Source organism: Macaca thibetana, chromosome 14 (assembly GCF_024542745.1).
Source record: "Macaca thibetana thibetana isolate TM-01 chromosome 14, ASM2454274v1, whole genome shotgun sequence".
Taxonomy (NCBI): domain Eukaryota; kingdom Metazoa; phylum Chordata; class Mammalia; order Primates; family Cercopithecidae; genus Macaca; species Macaca thibetana.
In genome coordinates this window covers 117788275-117807371 of record NC_065591.1, presented here as the reverse complement: position 1 = coordinate 117807371, position 19097 = coordinate 117788275, and the positions used below count along the sequence as shown (strand labels likewise).

The 19097-nt window shown below is 52.8% G+C and overlaps 1 protein-coding gene across 1 annotated transcript in view; it reads right to left on the bottom strand.

Moving 5' to 3' along the window:
* Positions 1–551: 551 nt before the first annotated feature.
* DCPS (decapping enzyme, scavenger) overlaps positions 552–19097 on the bottom strand; it is a 41321-nt gene continuing 22775 nt past the window's right edge. The window contains 5 exon segments of the mRNA XM_050755723.1: positions 552–724; positions 726–959; positions 2914–3024; positions 7974–8087; positions 15145–15290. Of these exon segments, the coding sequence (XP_050611680.1) occupies positions 692–724; positions 726–959; positions 2914–3024; positions 7974–8087; positions 15145–15290 (638 nt within the window). The 3' untranslated portion in view covers positions 552–691.

Here is a 19097-nt window from a genome sequence, read left to right as displayed (position 1 = left end):
GTCTTTCTGCCGCGATAAAAACTCAAGGCCGGGGACTCACTGACCAAATAACAAAGCAAGGCAGGCTTTTCAGGCTTGCATAATCTGATTCATATTAAAACCCGCCCATTTCCAGGCACCAAGCCCCTATCCTCGTCAACAAGAAGTTTATCAACAGGGTTGACTGACTCACAGGGAGGTGTGACCTCACTGCTGGAAGGAGGAAGTGCCATCAGAAACCTCTATAGATAATTTCCTGAAAGGTTCCAAGTTTGGTTTTTTGGGGAACTCCTCAAAGGAGAGGTGGATGGCAGAGGAAGGAGGAGGGGAGAGGGGGAGGAGCAGAATAAGGAGTGCAAACAGGAGAGGCACAGAGTGGGGACAAGAAGCCACCATGGACGGTGAGCCCTGGGGCTTGGAGAAGGCCTTTGGCACCCTTCCAGGGCAGTTCCCACCCGTCAGTTGAAACCACCACCTGGAGACTTTCCACCATTCTCAAGGCCTTCCCTACAGGTTCTACCCACCCACTCTCCCCCACCATCTGTCTGCCTCCCAGACCACACTGTCCACACTGAGTGAGCCCACTAGTTTATTCACTACTAGGAACAAGCCGGTACAAAATACATTTTTAGAAAATTCACTTGGAGATAAAAAATCTTGTCCCCACTCCTCCCCCAGTCCCACACATCTGTGCTCTTCTGCCTGAGTTAATTCAGCTTTGCTGAGCCTCCTGCAAGAGCTTGAGCCAGGGGGTCGTCGGCCCTGAGGGCGAAGGTGAGCGTGCGCTGCTGGTAGTGCCTGGGGTCACACTCCAGGTTCTCGATCACCTCAGCCAGCAGGTGGGCCCGCTCCACGCCTGAGCCGGGGGCCTCGAAGCCCAGGGCGGTGAAGTGCACGTGCAGGTGGTAGTAGGAGGGCAGGTAGTGCAGGTATACTCGCAGACGGTCTCCCTTCATCTGGTAGCGCTGCAGGATGGCCTCCTGATGAGACAGGGGCAGGCAGGCCAGGAGTCACCGTGCTGTCTGAGGCCCGGCGCCATGTCCCCACCGAGACCCTCCTCCCGTCTGAATCCCGGGTTGGCCTGGGACAGCTCATAAAAACCCTCCGAACAGCTCTCTGCCTGCTGTCCGCTTTAGCTTCCTCTGTCTTCTAGTCTAGGAAATCCACAAGTGCAGGTGACAGCAGCAAAGCTGAGACTCTTTCTCCCAAAAGAAGCGGGGAGTGGCCTCAATCAGCATTCCCCACCCAACGTGGATAAAACACTGGCTTCCTCAAACAGCTGCTGCCAGGAATCTTGGAAGGTCCAGTGTCTACAGACAGGCCCCAGACTCCCAAGACTATGGGGACTTTCATGATTTAGGAGCCTTTAATCAGTCATGAAGTGGATGGGAGGAAGCCTCATTCTCTCTTTTAGCATAGGACAGGGTGGAGCTTGGAAACAATGAAGATGGGAATGGGGCTATCCTGAGAATTTGGTGAAAGAGCAAGGACTGTGGAAGGGGTGTGGGAGGGGCTGCTCCCACACAGACCTGGGGAAGTCTCGGTGGGCTCCTTGCAGAAGAGGAAAGCGTTGACTGTGGCCCTGGCTCCCTCTGCCCACCTCCACCTTGCTCAGGGGTGGGTATTTTTCTACCAACCTCCACCTTCAGGAGCCTGCAAGGCATAGAATTAAGCGGAGACTCTTATCTCCACTGTGGGCAAATCACTGAGGTGGTCAGAGGTGAAGAGAAAAATACTAGGGCCTCAGTGGGCTCAGTATACACCCCAGAACTGTGTTCTGCATTTGGAGCTCACCCCAGTAATCTCTGCAGCAGGGTGGGACCAGGGCCAAGGCACCCAAGGGGCATCCTGGAGTAAGTGAGGTCTGCCTGCCAGGGCGGAGCTGTCAGAGCTCCTTGGGCAGATCAAAGTGTTGACCTGGCATCTCCCCAAGAGAAAGACACCATTCTCTGCCATTTGTAATATCCAGGAACTGCTTCAGGATCTGAACAAGTCACCCCACAAAGGTAAAGGCAGCCGAGGGGTGGTGCCATGGGTGGGCAGGAGGGAAGACAGATTGGGGCCCAGCGGCAGGGGGAAGCTGGGTGTGGGCAGAGCCTTTCCTCCAGGTCTGCATTAACACCTCGAAGCAGCACTGGTCAAAAAGGGACCAAGCTCTCTCCTGGCTGGGCATTGTTGTGACTGCTAGCTCTGGCGTGTTAGGCAGATCATCACATTTCAGAGTAGAAAAAAGACTGAGACCCAGCCCCTAGGATGGTGGATTTAGAAGGGATCCATCTAGATAATGTGGTTTAGGGAGGTGAAGTGACCCACCCCAGGCCACTCAGCTGGTTAGGGTCCAAATGTCAGGCCAGGACCACACCCAAGATTCTAGACACTCTTCCCCTATCCCCCCCTGCTCCTGGGCTCTGTTTAGAGCCCCGATAATTTCATTCAATTCAACAAATATCCCAGACAGAAAGTATCCCAGAACACCAGGTGCTACAGAATTCAGCCTGTTTTCAATCTAGACAAGGAGACACATGTGTACACACATATCGAAGTCATGTGCCCATACTCCCAAGAAACTCTGGCATGATGTGGTTGTCATGGTTGTGAGAGAGACAGGTGATCCTGGAGTAGGAGGGGCCAGGACTTAAGGACCAGAGTCTATGGGGTGAGGGGTGGAAGTGCATCCCGGATGCAGAAAGGCTGAGGAAGGCGTGTGAGGGTGAGGAAAGGTGGCTGAAAGCAGAGCTGGGGCGCCAGGCAGGACCAGGGACAAAGAGCCCTGCTCTTCAACCTGAAGAGCCTAATGGGGTCCCCGAGACTGGCATCCAGAGAGAAGTCTCTCCAAGATGGACTCTGGGAAGGGTGAAGAAAGGGGCCCGGGAACACACTGGAATCTGAGTCTAATTTCCCTGGGCTTCCACGTGGTTTGGTGGAGCCGCTCACCTGCCCCTGGTGGAGGATGTTCCTGAGCAGCGGCAGGTGCTCCGGAGTGAGGTCGCGTAGGGATCTGATGCCCCGGCGATGGCAGATGGCGATCAAGTACAGGTCATCGAGCTGCGTAGAGAGCAAGGGGAGAGCAGGCTCAGCAGGGAACAGACCTGGGGAGGCTGCCAACCCCGGAGTTCTCACATAAGCCAGGAAGCACCCACCCCTGAGGCCTACAGCGCCAGGAGAAACCCCGCAGCAGGACTGACGCGCCGGCAATGCGCGCATGCGCATACCCCGGGCGTGTGGGATGGTCTGAGAAGCAGGCCTTCTGTGTATGCTTCTTGCTAGAGAATACCATGTGAGAGTTCTTTTTTTTTTTTTTTTTTTTTTTTGACAGAGTCTCGCTCTGTCACCCAGACTGGAGTGCAGTGGCGCAATCTTGGCTCACTGCAACCTCCACCTCCCGGGTTCAAGCGATTCTTCTGCCTCAGCCTCCCAAGTAGCTGGGACTACAGGTGCGTGCCACCATGCTCGGCTCTTTTTTTTTTTTTTTTTTTTGTATTTTTAGTAGAGACGGGGTTTCACCATATTGGCCAGGCTGGTCTCAAACTCCTGACCTCATGATCCGCCCGCCTCGGCCTCCCAAAGTGCTGGGATTACAGGTGTGAGCCACCACGTCCGGCAGACAGTTCTATATACTCACTCCCCAGAGCTGTCAGGGGCAGGGAGCCAGGAGGTTCAAGAAAGAGCAAGGGCAACTCTCTCCCTCCAAGAGTTTACAGTCTCATCGCATGGATGCAGGTAGCTCTGCTGTAAGACACAACATAATCCCAGCACAGGAGGAAGGAAAGACTCTAGCTACCTGGAGGAACCCAGGAAGGCCTCCTGGAAGAGAAGGCAGAGGATCAGGTCTAGAAAAAGAGGTAGAATTTGGAGAAAGGATATTCAGGTAGAGGAAACAGAGCAAAGGCTTGGAGGCAAGACTGTATAGGGTACAAATGTATAGGGCATAGAATGTATACATAAGGGGAGAGGAAGCAACTTGATTTATCTGGAGTCAAGGCTCATGAAGGGGTGGAGTGGGGTTTGAAGGCCAAGAAGGGAGCCAAGGGCCAGCTCAGCAGCACACACACACCAGGGCAGTAAGCCTGTTGCTCTCTTCCCCTATCTCACAGGACACCTTCTGGCCGTCCTTCCTGAGCACAGCCTGGCTAAAAACCTGGAGGTAACAACAGTACAAAGAATTAAAGTCAAGATCTTGTGCCAGAGAGCAAATGAACTCTTCCTCTTGCCCAGAAAACCCACCCTGCTCACCTAAAACCTGGCCTTGCCTGGTAATTACATCCATGCGCCTGGCAGGCCCCAGACATCAAGGCTCTGAGGGGCCAGGCACAGGGAGAACCCAGCAGTGTCCTGCCCTTCTGTCTGAGCTACCAGATTCCTTGTGGAGATAATTTGAGGACCATGACTCACCCAACCAAATTTCCTGGGGCCTCAAATTGAAAATTCAGGATGGGCTTTTCTATATGACTGCCTGATATCCAACTATGCCATGGTCTTTACATGCCACGAACATTCTTTCCTGCCAGAGTTCTAAGAATCTGTGTTCTCTGCCTCAGACCTTCTGCAGATGAGCCCACAGGAAGCTCCCACGTGTAGCTGAGCTGCATGCACCAGGCCTCAGTTTGCCCCAAGTCCCCTGTGTACTCTCTCATGGCCTGTGGCCAAGAAATGTACTCTCTCACTTTGGACTTAGGAGTGCAAAGAGAAGCCCAGAAACAAAATTGAACTTGAATTTTGTGTGTGCACATGCACGCATGTGCATGTGGTGGTGGATGTGTATGTTTTCAGCTGTTCTATGTGTTACTGTAACGGAACTCCCAAATAATAGTAACATTTGTTTCAGATGATGTCTGCTGACAAGTCACAAACATGACTCTAACTCGCAACTCTCTGCTCCACTGGCACAGAATAGGGCATGGAGCCTGGTGCTGGGTGTCAGCCCGTGGTGTTGGGTGTCAGTTAACAGGCTGGGTAAGGCAGGGAAAATAATCCATTCTTTGGTATTAGACATGACCCAAAATTTCCTGCTGGCAGCCAAAGGGCCTGCTCGCTCAGAGAAGTGATCTGAAGAAAGCTAGGCCAGGGCAGGAGAGGGCCTCAGGCTGGCGCCCCAGAAGGTGGCCCATCAGTCACTCTGGGAAGACAGATAGACATCGTCAGTCTCTTTTTACAAGTCAAGACAGTAAAATCAAAGTAATAGTTTCCTGGCAGGAAGAAAGAGAATTGCTGGAGCATTGGAGACTCAGCTCTTAACCTCTGGGGTGACTCAAAAGAAGAGTTGCCTGATCTGAGAACTTTAGACCAAAGAACTTAAATCATATGAACTGAACATGCGTGTGTATCCATATACACATGTACATATATGTTTATATACCCAATACAGAAAGGTCACCAAAGACATAGAAATAGCAACAATAGTTGTTTTGGGGAAGGGAAAGGAAGGGCCGTGAGGTGAGGGAGCATACTTTCACTGACTATCCTCTGTACTGTGTGCATTTTTGCCACATGCATAAACTAAACCTACAAGAAAATAAACAAATAAAAACAAAGAATACATAGGTGATCCTTTAAGAGAACAGAAGAAGGGATGTTATAACCTCTAAGGAGGCACAGTCTCTAGCAAACAGGCACCTGATAAATATATGTTGAATGGATGAAAAAATGGATTATCTCTTTAATTCAGGGCCATCAGTTTGGAGACAGTAACTTTCAAGACGAGTGGCAGGAGAATCAAGGTGGCTAGGAAAGCTCCTCAAAGCAAACACCAGGGTGCCTCCCTATCCCCAGCCCTTCCCTGTCCCAAAGACAAAGAATAGAAGCCCAGGCATGGCCTGTCTTCCTGCTGGATACATTGCCTAATTCAAAGAGAATTATCAAATTCAGTGCTGTCACAAGTCAAATATTTGAGACACTAAAATAGGGCATCATCAAAAGTCAAGTAAGAATTAAGGTTGGGCACGGTGGCTCACGCCTGTAGTCCCAGCTACTTGGGTTGCTGAGGCACGAGAATTGCTTGAACCCGGGAGGTGGAGGTTGCAGTGAGTTGAGATCATGCCACTGCACTCCAGCCTGGGCAACAGAGTGAGACTCTGTCTCAAAAAAAAAAAAAAAAGAATTAAGCAAAGGTTAAGAAGGACCACACCTGCCATCGCTATGAAGCAAAGTGTGACATTTAAGCTGGCCCTTTCATGACCCTTGAGGACAAGTAATTCCAGCCCTGTGGCTGGCAGCCACAGTGCAGCTCCTAAAGCCCTTCCTGTCTTAAAGGGGACAGAGAAAGGGAGGGTCCGCTGGCAGGTGAGGCAAAGCCTGCCGGCACTGGAGTCAGAAGGATGGCAGATTTCTCTTCTCTGCCATGGGGTCAAATGCATTCAGGGTTTCTGGAATAGAGACGGATAAGTCTATCTCTTGTTGTCCCTCCTTGGCCTTAAGACTGCAATCCCCTGGCAAGCTCCTCAGTCTTCAAGAGTCTCGTGCGGCAGAAGGTCCTCCTACCCCACACCTCCATGGCCCTGCTGGGATTCTCATTAATGGTGGGCCCCACCTCCTGTGACCCAGGCGCTGACCCTGGATCTCTAGGTGCAGGGCAGCCCCAGGGGATGGGGGTTTGCAGAGCCACCGCTCAGTTTGAGACAAGGGGCCTTCAGGTCCTACCTCTTCAAATGCCTACAGAGCCAGTCCTGGCTCCCTCCTTCAAGGCCTGAAGGTGGCACAGGCAGAGAGAAGCTGCAGGGAAGGGCAGAGTGGATGCAGGCGTCCCCTTGGCCTCTCGCTGCAGCGCCCCACACAAGGAGAGCCCTCTTCTTTGAACTTACTTGCTCTAGGAAATCATCAATCAATGCTGCAAGTTCGGAAAATCCCTTCACATTCTTTCCACCCCTTGGGCCACATTTGGGAATTCCCACAAGCCACTTGTCAAGAGACGAATTATGCTCACTTGCCTGTGTAACTCTGAGCCAAAATCCCACCCCTTTAAACCCCAAGTCAAAACTGAAGGCCTCACGGGCAGCCACAACTGAGAAGGCAGAGGGAATGCGCCCATGGAGGGGCAGACCTTCTCTGCGAGTCTCTCCAGCCTGTGAGGGTGCAGAAACTAGAAGGGCCCACCAAGAGCAGAACAGCACACCTGAGCCCGGATTACTCCACAGGTGAAAGTGGAGGAGAGATGTCCGTCCGCTCCCAGTGTCCATGCCTGCCTGCCTACCTCGGCCTTATCCAGGCCCCTCTTCTGTTGCAGGCTGAGCACAGCCAGGTTCCAGTCTGTGGTAAGAACAGCAGTCTCTGCAACACAGTGGCTCTGCCAGTTTCTGACCCCGTCAGGGTGTAAAGGTTTGTGAACTCTCAGGTGTAAAAGAGGTGGTGGTAAGTGATAACCCCGGTGGTGGGCTGGTCTGGGAGACACAGAAGCGCATAGGGAACTGGAAAGGGATACCTGTGAGGGAGGACGGCTCCTCCCAAACCTGCTCCTTAGGAAAGTAGGAGAAGCAGAGGTGCTTGGAGGCCAGGGCAAGGGGCCGAGCGGCCCGAGTGGAAGTCTGGACTAAGCTACTCCACAGCTCGGGCTGAGGAGGCGATGCCTTGGGTTGGTCACCATGGTTCCTGCCTGCCAGTGCTTCAGAACACAGGCCTGCCTGGATCTGCTGGTGTCACGGGGAACGGACAAAATGGAAACACCCCACTGAGGGCTCCAGGTGCAGCTGGAAGCACAGGCGGCTGCCCAGACCACTTGGCTGGGAAGGAATGGCCTATGTAGTCACGGGTGCAAACATCACCCCATTTTACCTCTTGGGTGGGAGGACAGCCAGAAAGGGTTTTAAGCTGACCCATTAAAGCAAAAGCACTTAGGTATGACAGGTATCCACCCAGTTCCCACAGAGAGCTCAGGCCAACCCTTGTTGGTTAATTATAATCTGCTTAGAGACAGGCCAGCGTGAGAAAGAGGACAGTCAGAAGGACCCGCACTTGCGGCAGGGTGGGCCAGAGACCAGGGCATTCCAGCCAGAAACCTTTACCTGCTGTTGGTTCCACTTGAGGTCAGGGATGAGGACAAAACCATCAGAGGGATCTGGGTTCTCGAAAACAATCCGGTCCGCTTCAGCCTTCTTGTCAAGAATGTTATACACCCACTGAAAGGAGGGGGAGAGAGATGGTTCACAAATATCACCCCTTGAGAGACACCCCAAACTGAGCTAGGTGCACTCCCTGGCCTCTCCAGGAGACAGGACCAAGCCATAAAAGGCCGCCACACTCAGAGGATCTACATCCGGGCTGCCCTGTCCCTAAGCATCTGTCCTTAGGGGTCCAAAAGGGATTTTCCCCCTTCCCACTCCAGCTGGCACTCAGCCATGAGTCATCACAAGGGTCTCTGCAGCTCGGATGGGGCCAGGCTCTTCCTGGTCAGCATAGTGCACGCGCTCTGCGGAGGCCTCGCAGACCCAGGCTGTGTCTGCCCTTTATAGCAGTGACCCCCTCCACTGCCCACAGGACTCAGGGGAAGAGCTGCCTCCATGGATCCTATTTCACTCTATTCAGGACTATGGGGCAAAGCAAGGTAGGAGGCTGAGGGCACCAAGGTTTCCTTCTGTGGAGGGCCGGCTACCCACCAGGGCAGTGAGAGCCTTTGCCTCTAGCAGCTCATGTGTGCAGGTTTCCCGCCGCACCGGGATTCTCATCAGCAGCGGGCTCAGCACCGTGGCCCGCCTGGAGCTGCTGCAGATGCCGGTTAATCAGCAGTCTCTGCTGACACAGGCCCCGCATGGCAAAGCAGAAATGAAAGCTGTGTGGAGACACAGAGACAGCGACCTCACCAAGACCTTTCAGGGCTCCCCAGGCTCCTGGCCCTTGTGTCACCCTTGGATCATCTGCTGTCAACAGTTTGCAGAGGACCCTTCCCAGGCCTATGTGGACCCGAGGACATCACTTTACAGAGATGGTCCTGGAGGCCTGTCTGAGGTTAGGAGGCTGCAGGAGGTTGGGCTGAGAAGGCCTTGGGGGTCACAGGCGTCAAACCTCAGTACCCCCAGCTCTTCTCTACTTCCCCCAGCTCTCAGGGCCCTTTGCAAACATGAACTCATGCAGGACAGTGAACTCAGCCCTACATCCGGGGGAGAGACCTGCTGGGAAACCAGAGAGGGGAGTGGCTGAGGACACACTACCGCCCCTTCCTCCTCATAGTCAGAACAGTCTCCGAGCTCACTGATGTAGGAGAAGGAGCCACGGACAGGAGGTAGGCTGGGGAGGCCAGAGAACCGACACTACCAGGCAGCCATCCATGATCCTCCTTCTACTCCCAGAAGTGCTGGACAGGCAGCATCGCCGAAGATCAGGGACACGGGGACTGCCTTAGGGTCCACACAACCTCACACCTTGAGCCCGGAGGGCTGAATACACTGCATTGCATCCTCACCTCTCAGCTGCGATGGACTAGGGGTGAGGGCAGCTGGGCCTCGAGGTCTCCTGCAGCTCTCTACCCACAGGAAGCATTTCAGTTCAGAGGGCCCCAAACCCCTCACAAGGCCCCAAACCCCTGACAAGACCCACAGGCCAGTCACAATGTGGTCCATTCACAACAAAAGACAGGCAGTTCCCAAGAAACTGAATGAGGCCCCTTCCTGGGAGGGGTTTGGAGGACACCCGACAGCCGCTTCCTCATGCAGTGCCTGGGCCAGAGCAATGCATGGCCAGCACATCCACAGAGGCATTTCCTCTCTGACCTGAAATCTCCTGGGAATGTGCTGCCGGAGGAAAAAGCCAGCGGAAATAAAAGGGAGGGAGGGAGATGGCATTCCCTACGGAAAGCCCCAATGCACCCATAAGCAAGCCTCCCCACGGTCCGTCCCTGGTTCACAGAAAAGCGGCATCTGCCTCTGACTGGTAGAGCGAGCGTGAGCAGGTTCTGAGCCAAGGAGACCTGGTTTTATCTCCCAGCTGTCACTGGGTGAGCAACTGATGCCTCCTTTGTAAAATAGGGCTGATGATATATACGTAAGCATGGTGAAGGCTTTCAGAGAGAACATGCGCATGAAAGCGCCCAGCACAGCCAGCATAAGGGAGGCCCCCTACGAGTGGCAAAGGTGGTGGGATGGTATGCCAGAAGCTACAAGAGTCACTGGGGACAGGAAAAGAGGGAAAGGCGGTGAAAGCAAAGGAGGTGGTGAGAGAGGTAATAAGAGCGGGGCTGGAGGACGAGTGACTGCAGGAAGGGGTGATGACCGTGAGAGCAGCTGCACTCTGCCTGGCACTGCTCTCAGTGTCACAGCAACCCTGAGAGGTGGCTGCTATCATTGTCACCATTTTTTTGTTGTTGTTGAGATGGAGCCTTGCTCTTTCGCCCAGACTGGAGTGCAGTGGCGTGATCTCGGCTCACTGCAACCTCCGCCACCCAGGTTCAAGTGATTCTCTTGCCTCAGGAGCTAGGATTATAGGTGCCTACCACCACGCCCGGCTAATTTTTGTATTTTTAGTAGAGATGGGTTGTTTGTTTTTGCTTTTTGTTTTTTCTGAGCAGGAGTTTCACTCTTGGCCGGAGTGTAATGGCATGATCTTGGCTCACTGCAACCTCCGCCTCCCAGGTTTAAGTGATTCTCCTGCCTCAGCCTCCCAAGAAGCTGGGATTACAGGCATGTGCCACCACACTCAACTCATTTTTATATTTTTAGTAGAGATGGGGTTTCGCCATGTTGGCCAGGCTGGTCTCGAACTCTTGACCTCAAGTGATCTGCCGCCTTGGCCTCCCAAAGTGCTGGGATTACAGGCGTGAGCCCCCGCGCCTGGACATTGTCCCCATTTTACAGGTAAGGAGAATGCAAGTGCAAGGACGTTCACGCTGGGTCAGCCAATTCCAACCATGAGTATCTGGCTCCTGAGCCTGCGCCCTGGGCCAGGGTACCTGCTGCCTCCTGGGAGAGGCCGCTGGGAAAGTGGGAGGGAGCTGCATCCACAGGAAGCCTCAAGGCCAGAGGCCCAGATAAGAAAAAGAGGAGAAAGAAAGAACAAAATTCACACAAACACAGAGGGCTATGTAATGGGGAGTGCCACCACCTGAAACCAAGCCCAAGAGACCTGGCCAGCCCTGCGGATAAACTGGGCAGTGGGTGATGCCATCAGCTTTCTGCAACTCACCTGGCTGGACTTCTTTGCAGGAGGTGACACTAGCAGCTCCCTCGGTACCCTCTCTCCCGCCCTGACCTCCCATGAGACATCTTGCTCCTTCCTCATCACCTCCTGCTGTCTGCTTCTGCCTGCTGCCTTGCACTTCCCTCCAGCCATGTGTGGTGTGACCACGTCTCCCAGGTGTCTCAGCTCCGCACAGTGCTGTGCCCCTTCCTCTGAACAGTCACCTGGAGTAGAGAATGGTGGCTACCATCCTGGCATCATTCTGTGCTGGAAACAATAGCAGGCACATGATACATGGCACCTCTCTCAACTTCCACAACACCCAGGAGGGAGGAGCCATTAGTTACATTTTTCAGACAAGGAAACCAAGGCTCTGAAATTAAGGACAATGTCACGCTGCTCTTAGATGACAGACAGAGAATCCAAACACCAGGCTGAGGTTGAAGTCTAGCTGGATGACTCACAGACAGACATTTGTAACTAGATGATCTCGAAGGCTCCAGATCCAGACATCCCACTGCAGTTTTTACTGGGAAGTTATAAGTACCTCACATCTAAGGAGTCAAATAGTATCTCTGGCTTAGGGCCAGACTGCCGGGCTTTGAGACCTGTCTCCAAAATGGCTGCTGTGAAGAATAAATGGCCGGGCGCGGTGGCTCAAGCCTGTAATCCCAGCACTTTGGGAGGCCGAGACGGGCGGATCACAAGGTCAGGAGATTGAGACCATCCTGGCTAACACGGTGAAACCCCGTCTCTACTAAAAACACAAAAAATTAGCCGGGCGAGGTGGCGGCGCCTGTGGTCCCAGCTACTCGGGAGGCTGAGGCAGGAGAATGGCGGGAACCCGGGAGGTGGAGCTTGCAGTGAGCTGAGATCTGGCCACTGCACTCCAGCCTGGGCGACAGAGCGAGACTCTGTCTCAAAAAAATAAATAAATAAATAAATGAATAAATAAATGAGGTGCGAGGCTGGGCGCGGTGGCTCACACCTATAATCCCAGCACTTTGGGAGGCCAAGGTGGGCAGGTCACTTGAGGTCAGGAGTTTGAGACCAGCCTGGCCAATATGGTGAAACTCCATCTCTACTAAAAATACAAAAATAAGCCCAGCGTAGTGGTGGGCACCTGTAATCCCAGCTATCTGGGAGGGTGAGGCAGGAGAATCACTTGAACCTGAGAGAAGAAGGCTGCAGTGAGCCGAGATCACACCATTGCACTCCAGCTTGGGCAACAAGAGTGAAACTCTGTCTCAAAAATAGATAAATAGATAAATAAATAAATAAATAAATAAATAAATAAATGAGGTGTGATGCACATAAATGCTTAGAGCAGTTCTTGGCACTATGCATAGTAAGTACTCAATAAATTCCAAACTGAACTCACTGTCTTCCATGCAAACCCACTCTTCTGTTTCTGTCCCCTATACTGGGTCATGAATTATCCTTCTATCCACTCATCACCCAACCTCTTCCCTCCCCTCTCCACATCAACCAGTTGCTAAGCCCCACCCAGCCCTGTGAAGACCTACCTCTGAAATTGCTCCAGAATCCTTCCCCACTGTCCCTACCTTGGTTCATACCCACACTGGGCTTTCCCAGTCTTCTTGTTCTATGCTCACCCCAATGCCACCAATTAATTCTGCAAATCGGACCATATTGTCCACATGCTTAAAACTGTTTCGGGCACCCTCACCGCCTATGGCAACTGTTCTCACATCTGATGGTTGTTAGAAATATGAGAGAGAGACAGAAAGAGAGAGAGAGAGGTTTTTTTAAATGCACAATTCCCAGCTCCACTCCCTGAAGGGTGAGATTCAGCAGATACGGAATAGTGCTCCGTGCTCAGTATTTATGAAAATCCCCAGGCAATCCTAATGGTAAGCAAGGTTCAGGAACTCCTGGCCCCCTGGACAAAGTCCATGTGCCTCCGCTTGGCCCCTGCCTACCATCTCTGTGCTGTCGCCTCTGACCCTCCAGCAGCCCAAGCCCCAGTCACACCAAACTCCTTGCAGCTCCCCCAAAGCATCAGATGATTCCAGCTCTGTGTGCCTCTGGACTTGCTCCTCCCTCCCTCTGTGCTCTATTTGTCCTTTAAGACCCAAGGGGAGGATCTTCTCCCTGTGAAGTCCCGACTGTCTGTGCTGGTCACTGTCCCTCTGCATCAGCACGGTAGCTCATCTAGGGATCAGAGTGCTCATCCCATTGTCACAATTGCCCGTTTACAAGTCTATCTTCCCTGTTAGACTGTGAGGATCCTGTCTAGGTTTCATCATCTTGGTGACTCTCCAAAGCCTGGCATAGGACCAGGTCCATAGTAGGTACTCAGTAAACATAATGACTGTTGCCAGTGAAGCTGAGTGCTTGTAAACTAGAAATAGCCAAGAAGGAATACATAAAGCGCTCCCGTCTGTCAGGAGCTGGAAGAGTAGAGGAATTTTCATTGTGCTCTTCTCCAAGTGGAACTGCAGAATGGTGTATAACGAGGAATATACACAGTCAGGCACAGTGGCTCACACCTGTACTCCTAGCACTTTGGGAGGCCAAGGCAGGCAGATTGCCTGAGCTCAGGAGTTTGAGGCCAGCCTGGGCAACATGGCAAAACCCCATCTCTACTAAAAATACAAAAAATTAACCAGGCATGGTGGCGCGCGCCTGTAATCCCAGCTACTCACACCAACCACATCAGGCCTTCCTTACTTGAATCTCAGGTTTGCGCAACCAGCACAACAGAACAACTGTTCCAGGAGATTCCCTAGGACCCTGAACAGCAGAAACTCTAAGAAGGTGGAGACGTAGTTCCTTTCCACTTGGAAAACAGAACAAGTGCTGGGACTTTAAAAACAAACAACCAACCAACAAAAAAAAGTGAGTCAGCTTGAGCCAGACGCACCCCGTGCAAACTGCCGCCCAGGGACACCACGGCTGAACCAGGCTGGGGAAGGGGGCTGGCGGCACACAGGCCTCCCAACGAAACGTTGTTCCTGCAGGTCCTGCCAACCTCCCCTTCCTTACTCCTCTCGAGTACAATTCACCTTGCAGTGCCCACAGACACAGCACACCCTCCCTTCTTCTGGGCCAGGGAGGAGTGGCTGTGAGTTCCTCACATCACAACACCCTCCACCACAGTGACCTGAATCTTGGGGAGAAAAGTGAGAAATGCTCAAAGAGAACGATAAAGATAAGGAACAGTGTGAGAGTCACTGAGTGGGCAAGAAACTGACTCATCAATAAGCATCAATCATATTTAACTTTGAGTACTCACATGGGGCCAGTTCTAGGCAGAGGCTCCAGTTGGCACTGGGCCTAGGCCCAGGGAGGAGTCAGGATCTTGGTGCTAAATGGCCTTGCATCTGGCCTGGCCAGACAACTGCCAGCTTGTGAATGGAGTCCCTGCACCAAATCCCCGGGGCCAATGGAGTCTTGCCTTCTTTTGGACGAATGCAAGGGGGAGTGGGTGAGGGAAGAGCTTTTTGCTCTGAGACTGAGATCCTGCAGGCCAGTTTGCCACAGGTAAAACCAGGAATAAGAGTCTGGACTGGGTGGGACTAACTCAACATCAGCCTTTTACCCATTCATGGACCCAAAGCAAAGGCACAGTCATCCTGAGGCTGGATCAGGGCTACTGCAGAGCAGACACACATTCTTCCAAAGGACTGGATTGCTTTGAGGTCCCCAGAGAGCCTCCATGGCATGCCCAAGCACATCAGGTGGGACCAAGACCAGCATCAGTTCCCTCACCCCCAAAGCCTTCTCTGACCATGCTACATAAAATGGCAACTGTCCACCCCAGGCCTTTTGGTCGCACTTACCCTGTCCATTTCTCTCCGCAGCCCTCATTATCTCACAGAGCATACAGATCCTGAGATATCTATGTATGGTCACACACTGTGTGACCGTGCATGGGATGTAAGCTGCACGACGTGGGGATTCTGTCCGCCATGCTCTCTACTGTACCCCCATCCCCTCACCGAGCACAGCGCCTGGCCCCGAATACGACCCCAATAGACACTCGTAAGAGGAGGCACCAGCCACGGGAGCAGTGCTCTGCATCTGAGACATGCAGCCAGTCACCTGGATGCTGAGGCTCTGGGACTCCAGGTGGGGTAAAGTAATGTTCCTGTAGTCATCTCCCGTCTCTCGGATCAGGCGGAGGTCCTGGCGTAGGTACTTCTGCAGGTGTTTCTCTGTGGCAGGGTAAACCACGGTCGTCTTTACATCTGCAACGACACAGCACAGCCCGTGACACGGAAGCAATGCCCACTCTCTACGCCACAGGCACCACGGTGAGGAGAGACCTCCCGCCCTGGCTTTGATTCCCTGAGGGAAGCCAAAATCCAAGAGGATCACGCACCCAAGATCCACCCCCACAGAGTGCCTTGTGCCACTGCATTCATGAGCTGAGCCACACTCAGAACCTGGAAAACACGGGGCCCCTCGTCAGGCAAGCCCCAGCCCTTCCTGCTCCACCTTCCAGGCACAGGAATGAGAGGTCCCTAACTCTTCTCACATGCCAAATTTCTAGGTATGTGGCTTTCTGGACCCAAAGCTGAAAATATGGTTTAAAGCCTGGGCACGGTGGCTCACGCCTGTAACCCCAGCACTTTGGGAGGCCGAGGCAGGCGGATCACCTGAGGTCGGGAGTTCGAGACCAATCTGACCAACGTAGAGAAACCCCATCTCTACTAAAAATACAAAATTAACCAGGCGTGGTGGCGCATGCCAGTAATCCCAGCTACTCGGGAGGCTGAGGCGGGAGAACCGCTTGAACCTGGGAGGCAGAGGTTGCGGTGAGCCCAGATGGCGCCATTGCACTCCAGCCTGGGCAACAAGAGCGAAACTCCGTCTCAAAAAAAAAAAAAAAAGGTTTAAAACCCAGTAGTCCCCTTAATGATGGGCAGTGCAGCACAGCGCAGTGGTTCCAGGCACAGACTCTGGAGCCAGACTGAGTTCAAGTACTGGCTCTGCCTGCTCCTTATTCTGAATGGGACCTTGGCATCACCCGGGAGCAAGGTTCAGCTGTTTAACTTCTTGTTTAACTTCTTGATGCCTCTACTTCCTCATCTGTCAAATGAGGATAGTAAAAGCTCCTGTGTCACAAGGCTGGGAGGATTAAACAAGTCAATTACCTGTGAAGTTCTTAGAACAATATCTGGCACACAGTAAATACCACATAAATGCTGTGATGTTTCATCCAGGGTTTCTGAATCTCAGCACCACTGACATTTTGGCCTGGATAATTCTCTGTTGCGGGGGCTGTCCTGTGCATTGAAGGATGTTCAGCTGCATCCCTGGCCTCTATTGGGATGTTAGTAGCACCCTCCCCAAGTTGTGACAACGCAAAATGTCTCCAGACTTTGCCAAATGTGTCCCCTGAAAGGAAAAACTGTCCCCAGGTGAGAACTACAGTTTTAAACTAGAAGGACGTCTTGCAGTTTTCCTAAACAGACTCTAGGCTGGCGTCCTGGTCCAAAACCACCTGGTTTTGGTTAAGTCCTTTCCCTTATTTTTAATAACACCTGGTACAATTGTTATCATTACTCTAACATTTATACATAGTGTTTTAACACAGATCTTAGGGGTATTTCAAAATCAGCTTGGATCTTTCTCAAAAGACCCATGTCCCCTCTGACTTTCTTAATCTGGGTTCAGATAGGCTGTCCCAGAGAAACCCAAGAGAGAGCCGAAAACCCGCAGGGACATTTTACCACCACGAAGTCCTCATGCTCACTCACACACCGCGAAACCCAGCTAAGAACTATCCATCTATACTTTCATATTTGGTCTGAGGTCATAGGTGGTTTTAACCCCACTTTCATACATCAGTGACAAGGGTGGGCTGGGACTCAAAAGAGTCATTCAGTATCACACTGTGAAATGTGGCAGAGGTGAGCCTGGAACTGAGGCCTTCTTACCCTAAAGCCAGCGCTCCTATAACACCACAGGCTACTTTCAACTTCTACTTCCAAGTCCCAGTGAGGATGTACAGAGATGACATACCAGGCACATGGCTTCTGTCCCATCAAACATCCCAGTCCATCAGCTCTGGGAGGCACAGCAGCACAGTGGGAAGACATGGACGCTGGCCCCAGGCTGGCCACACGACTCTCCATACTGGCTGTGTACCCTTGGGCATGGGGCTTAACGTCTTAGAGCCTTGGCTTCCTCACCTATTAAAGGGTGGTCATCAAATCTGCCTTACAGAGTTGTTTACATTAAATAAAACATGTCACCTGGATCACTGGAGGTGCTAAATAAATGTCACCCAATCCTGGGAATCCCTGGATCTGACCGTGAAAAGGGGGCATGAAGACCTCCTCACAACTCTCTGAGAACGCAGCAAAAAAACTGTTCCTTGCTTCTTACTCTGTTCTCTAACAGCTCAGGGTCATGGGTCATAGGCCAGAAGGCAGAGGTCAGAGGTCAGGCACACCAAGATCTCAAGAGGCGGGAGACTGCTTGAAGTAGACTGAACGGCACCACCTTGGCCCTTGCAGTGGACCTGAGGGAAATTCATACATCTGCAGTGGAGCTTGGTGGATGAGAACAGAGATTTTCGAGCCAGTCAGTCTAGATGCAAGTCCTGGCTCTGCACTTACTAGCTGCGTAACCTCAGGCAAGTGACTGGCCCTCTCTGTGGCTTCAGTCTCCTGACCTCTACAATCTGGGGTAACAATAACAGCACCGACCTTCCAGGGCTGTTGGGGGAACTAAATGAGTCAGTAGAAGGAAAGATTCAGGAAGTGCCTCACACAGAGAAAAGCGCTCCACCAAGGCTAGCTTGGATTCTCTCCACTGTTGCCTCAGTTGCCTGGGTTGGGCAGTGGAGCTCCCTGAGAGTCGGGGCGAGATGGGCAGGGCACAGAGGCAGAGCGGGCGCTGGAGAGCAGCCGGGCTCTGCGGGCAGGGTCACCCAGCCGGGCTCCCAGCCCCTGGCTGCTCCAGATCAGAAAGCCACCTGGCCTGTGAGCATGCCCTGGTCTGCCGAGGCCTGTGCAAGGCCCGCCCCAGTCACCCGGCGTGCAGGGAAACTGGTGTCTCACTGAGCCAGCCCCTCCCACCTCCCCTCAGCAGCAAGAGCATCCACAGGCGCTTATTTTCCAACTGCTCACTTCCTGCCACCCTCCTGCCTTTCCTGAGGTGCGCCTGCAGGGCTGGGAACCCCACTGCAGCACTCTCACAGCTCCCCACGGCCCCGAGAGCACTCACTCCTCAGGGGCCTGGCTTCCCTCAGATCTCCACCAAAAGCCTCCGTCAGGGTCACACTGAGGTGGGGGCTGCCACCTCAAACTGTCCCCTGCTCCACAGCTCCTGTGCTTCCTGCCGTGGTCTACAAGGCTGTTGGTGACCTCGCCCTGGCCCTCTCTCCACCTTCATGCACTGCCTCTCTCCCGCCTGGGGCCTCTGCTCCAGCCACACCAGCTCCCCACGGACCCACTCACTCGCGTCAGCTATGGGCTCCTCTCTGGGCCGTGCACGGGCCGCCCCCACGGCCAGGCTGACCCTCCTACCCATGGAGCCATGCTGCTCCTTGCTTCATCCAGGCCTCTGCTCTGAGGCCAGATCCTCAGGCTCGCTCAGCCCTGGTAAAACAGCAGCCCTAACCTCGTGGCCCTGTCTCCTCCGCCAACCTGCTTCCTCTTCACTTCTCACTCCCTCGCAGCAGCATGTGGATTGACTGACTCCCCAACTACTGTGTAGCTTCCAGAAGAAAAAAAAAAATTGTCCCCAGCACCTGGAATAGTGCCTGGTATACAGTAAGCACTCAATAAATATTTAGTGAACAAATGAATAAATGAATCTGGCCTTTTCGACTTTAAACCCACGAAGAACATTTTTGTCCTAAATGGAATAAAACCTCTTTGATACAAATCAATATATTTCCTAATGCTAAAGTTTACCTTGGCAGCCAAAAAAAAATGAACACTGGTGTTTACCTCAATGCCCGTCAAGATGTTGACCTGCAGCTGAACTTCAGGAGGAGTTTGGTCAAGAGTCAATGCTCAATAAACAATCACACCATCAGG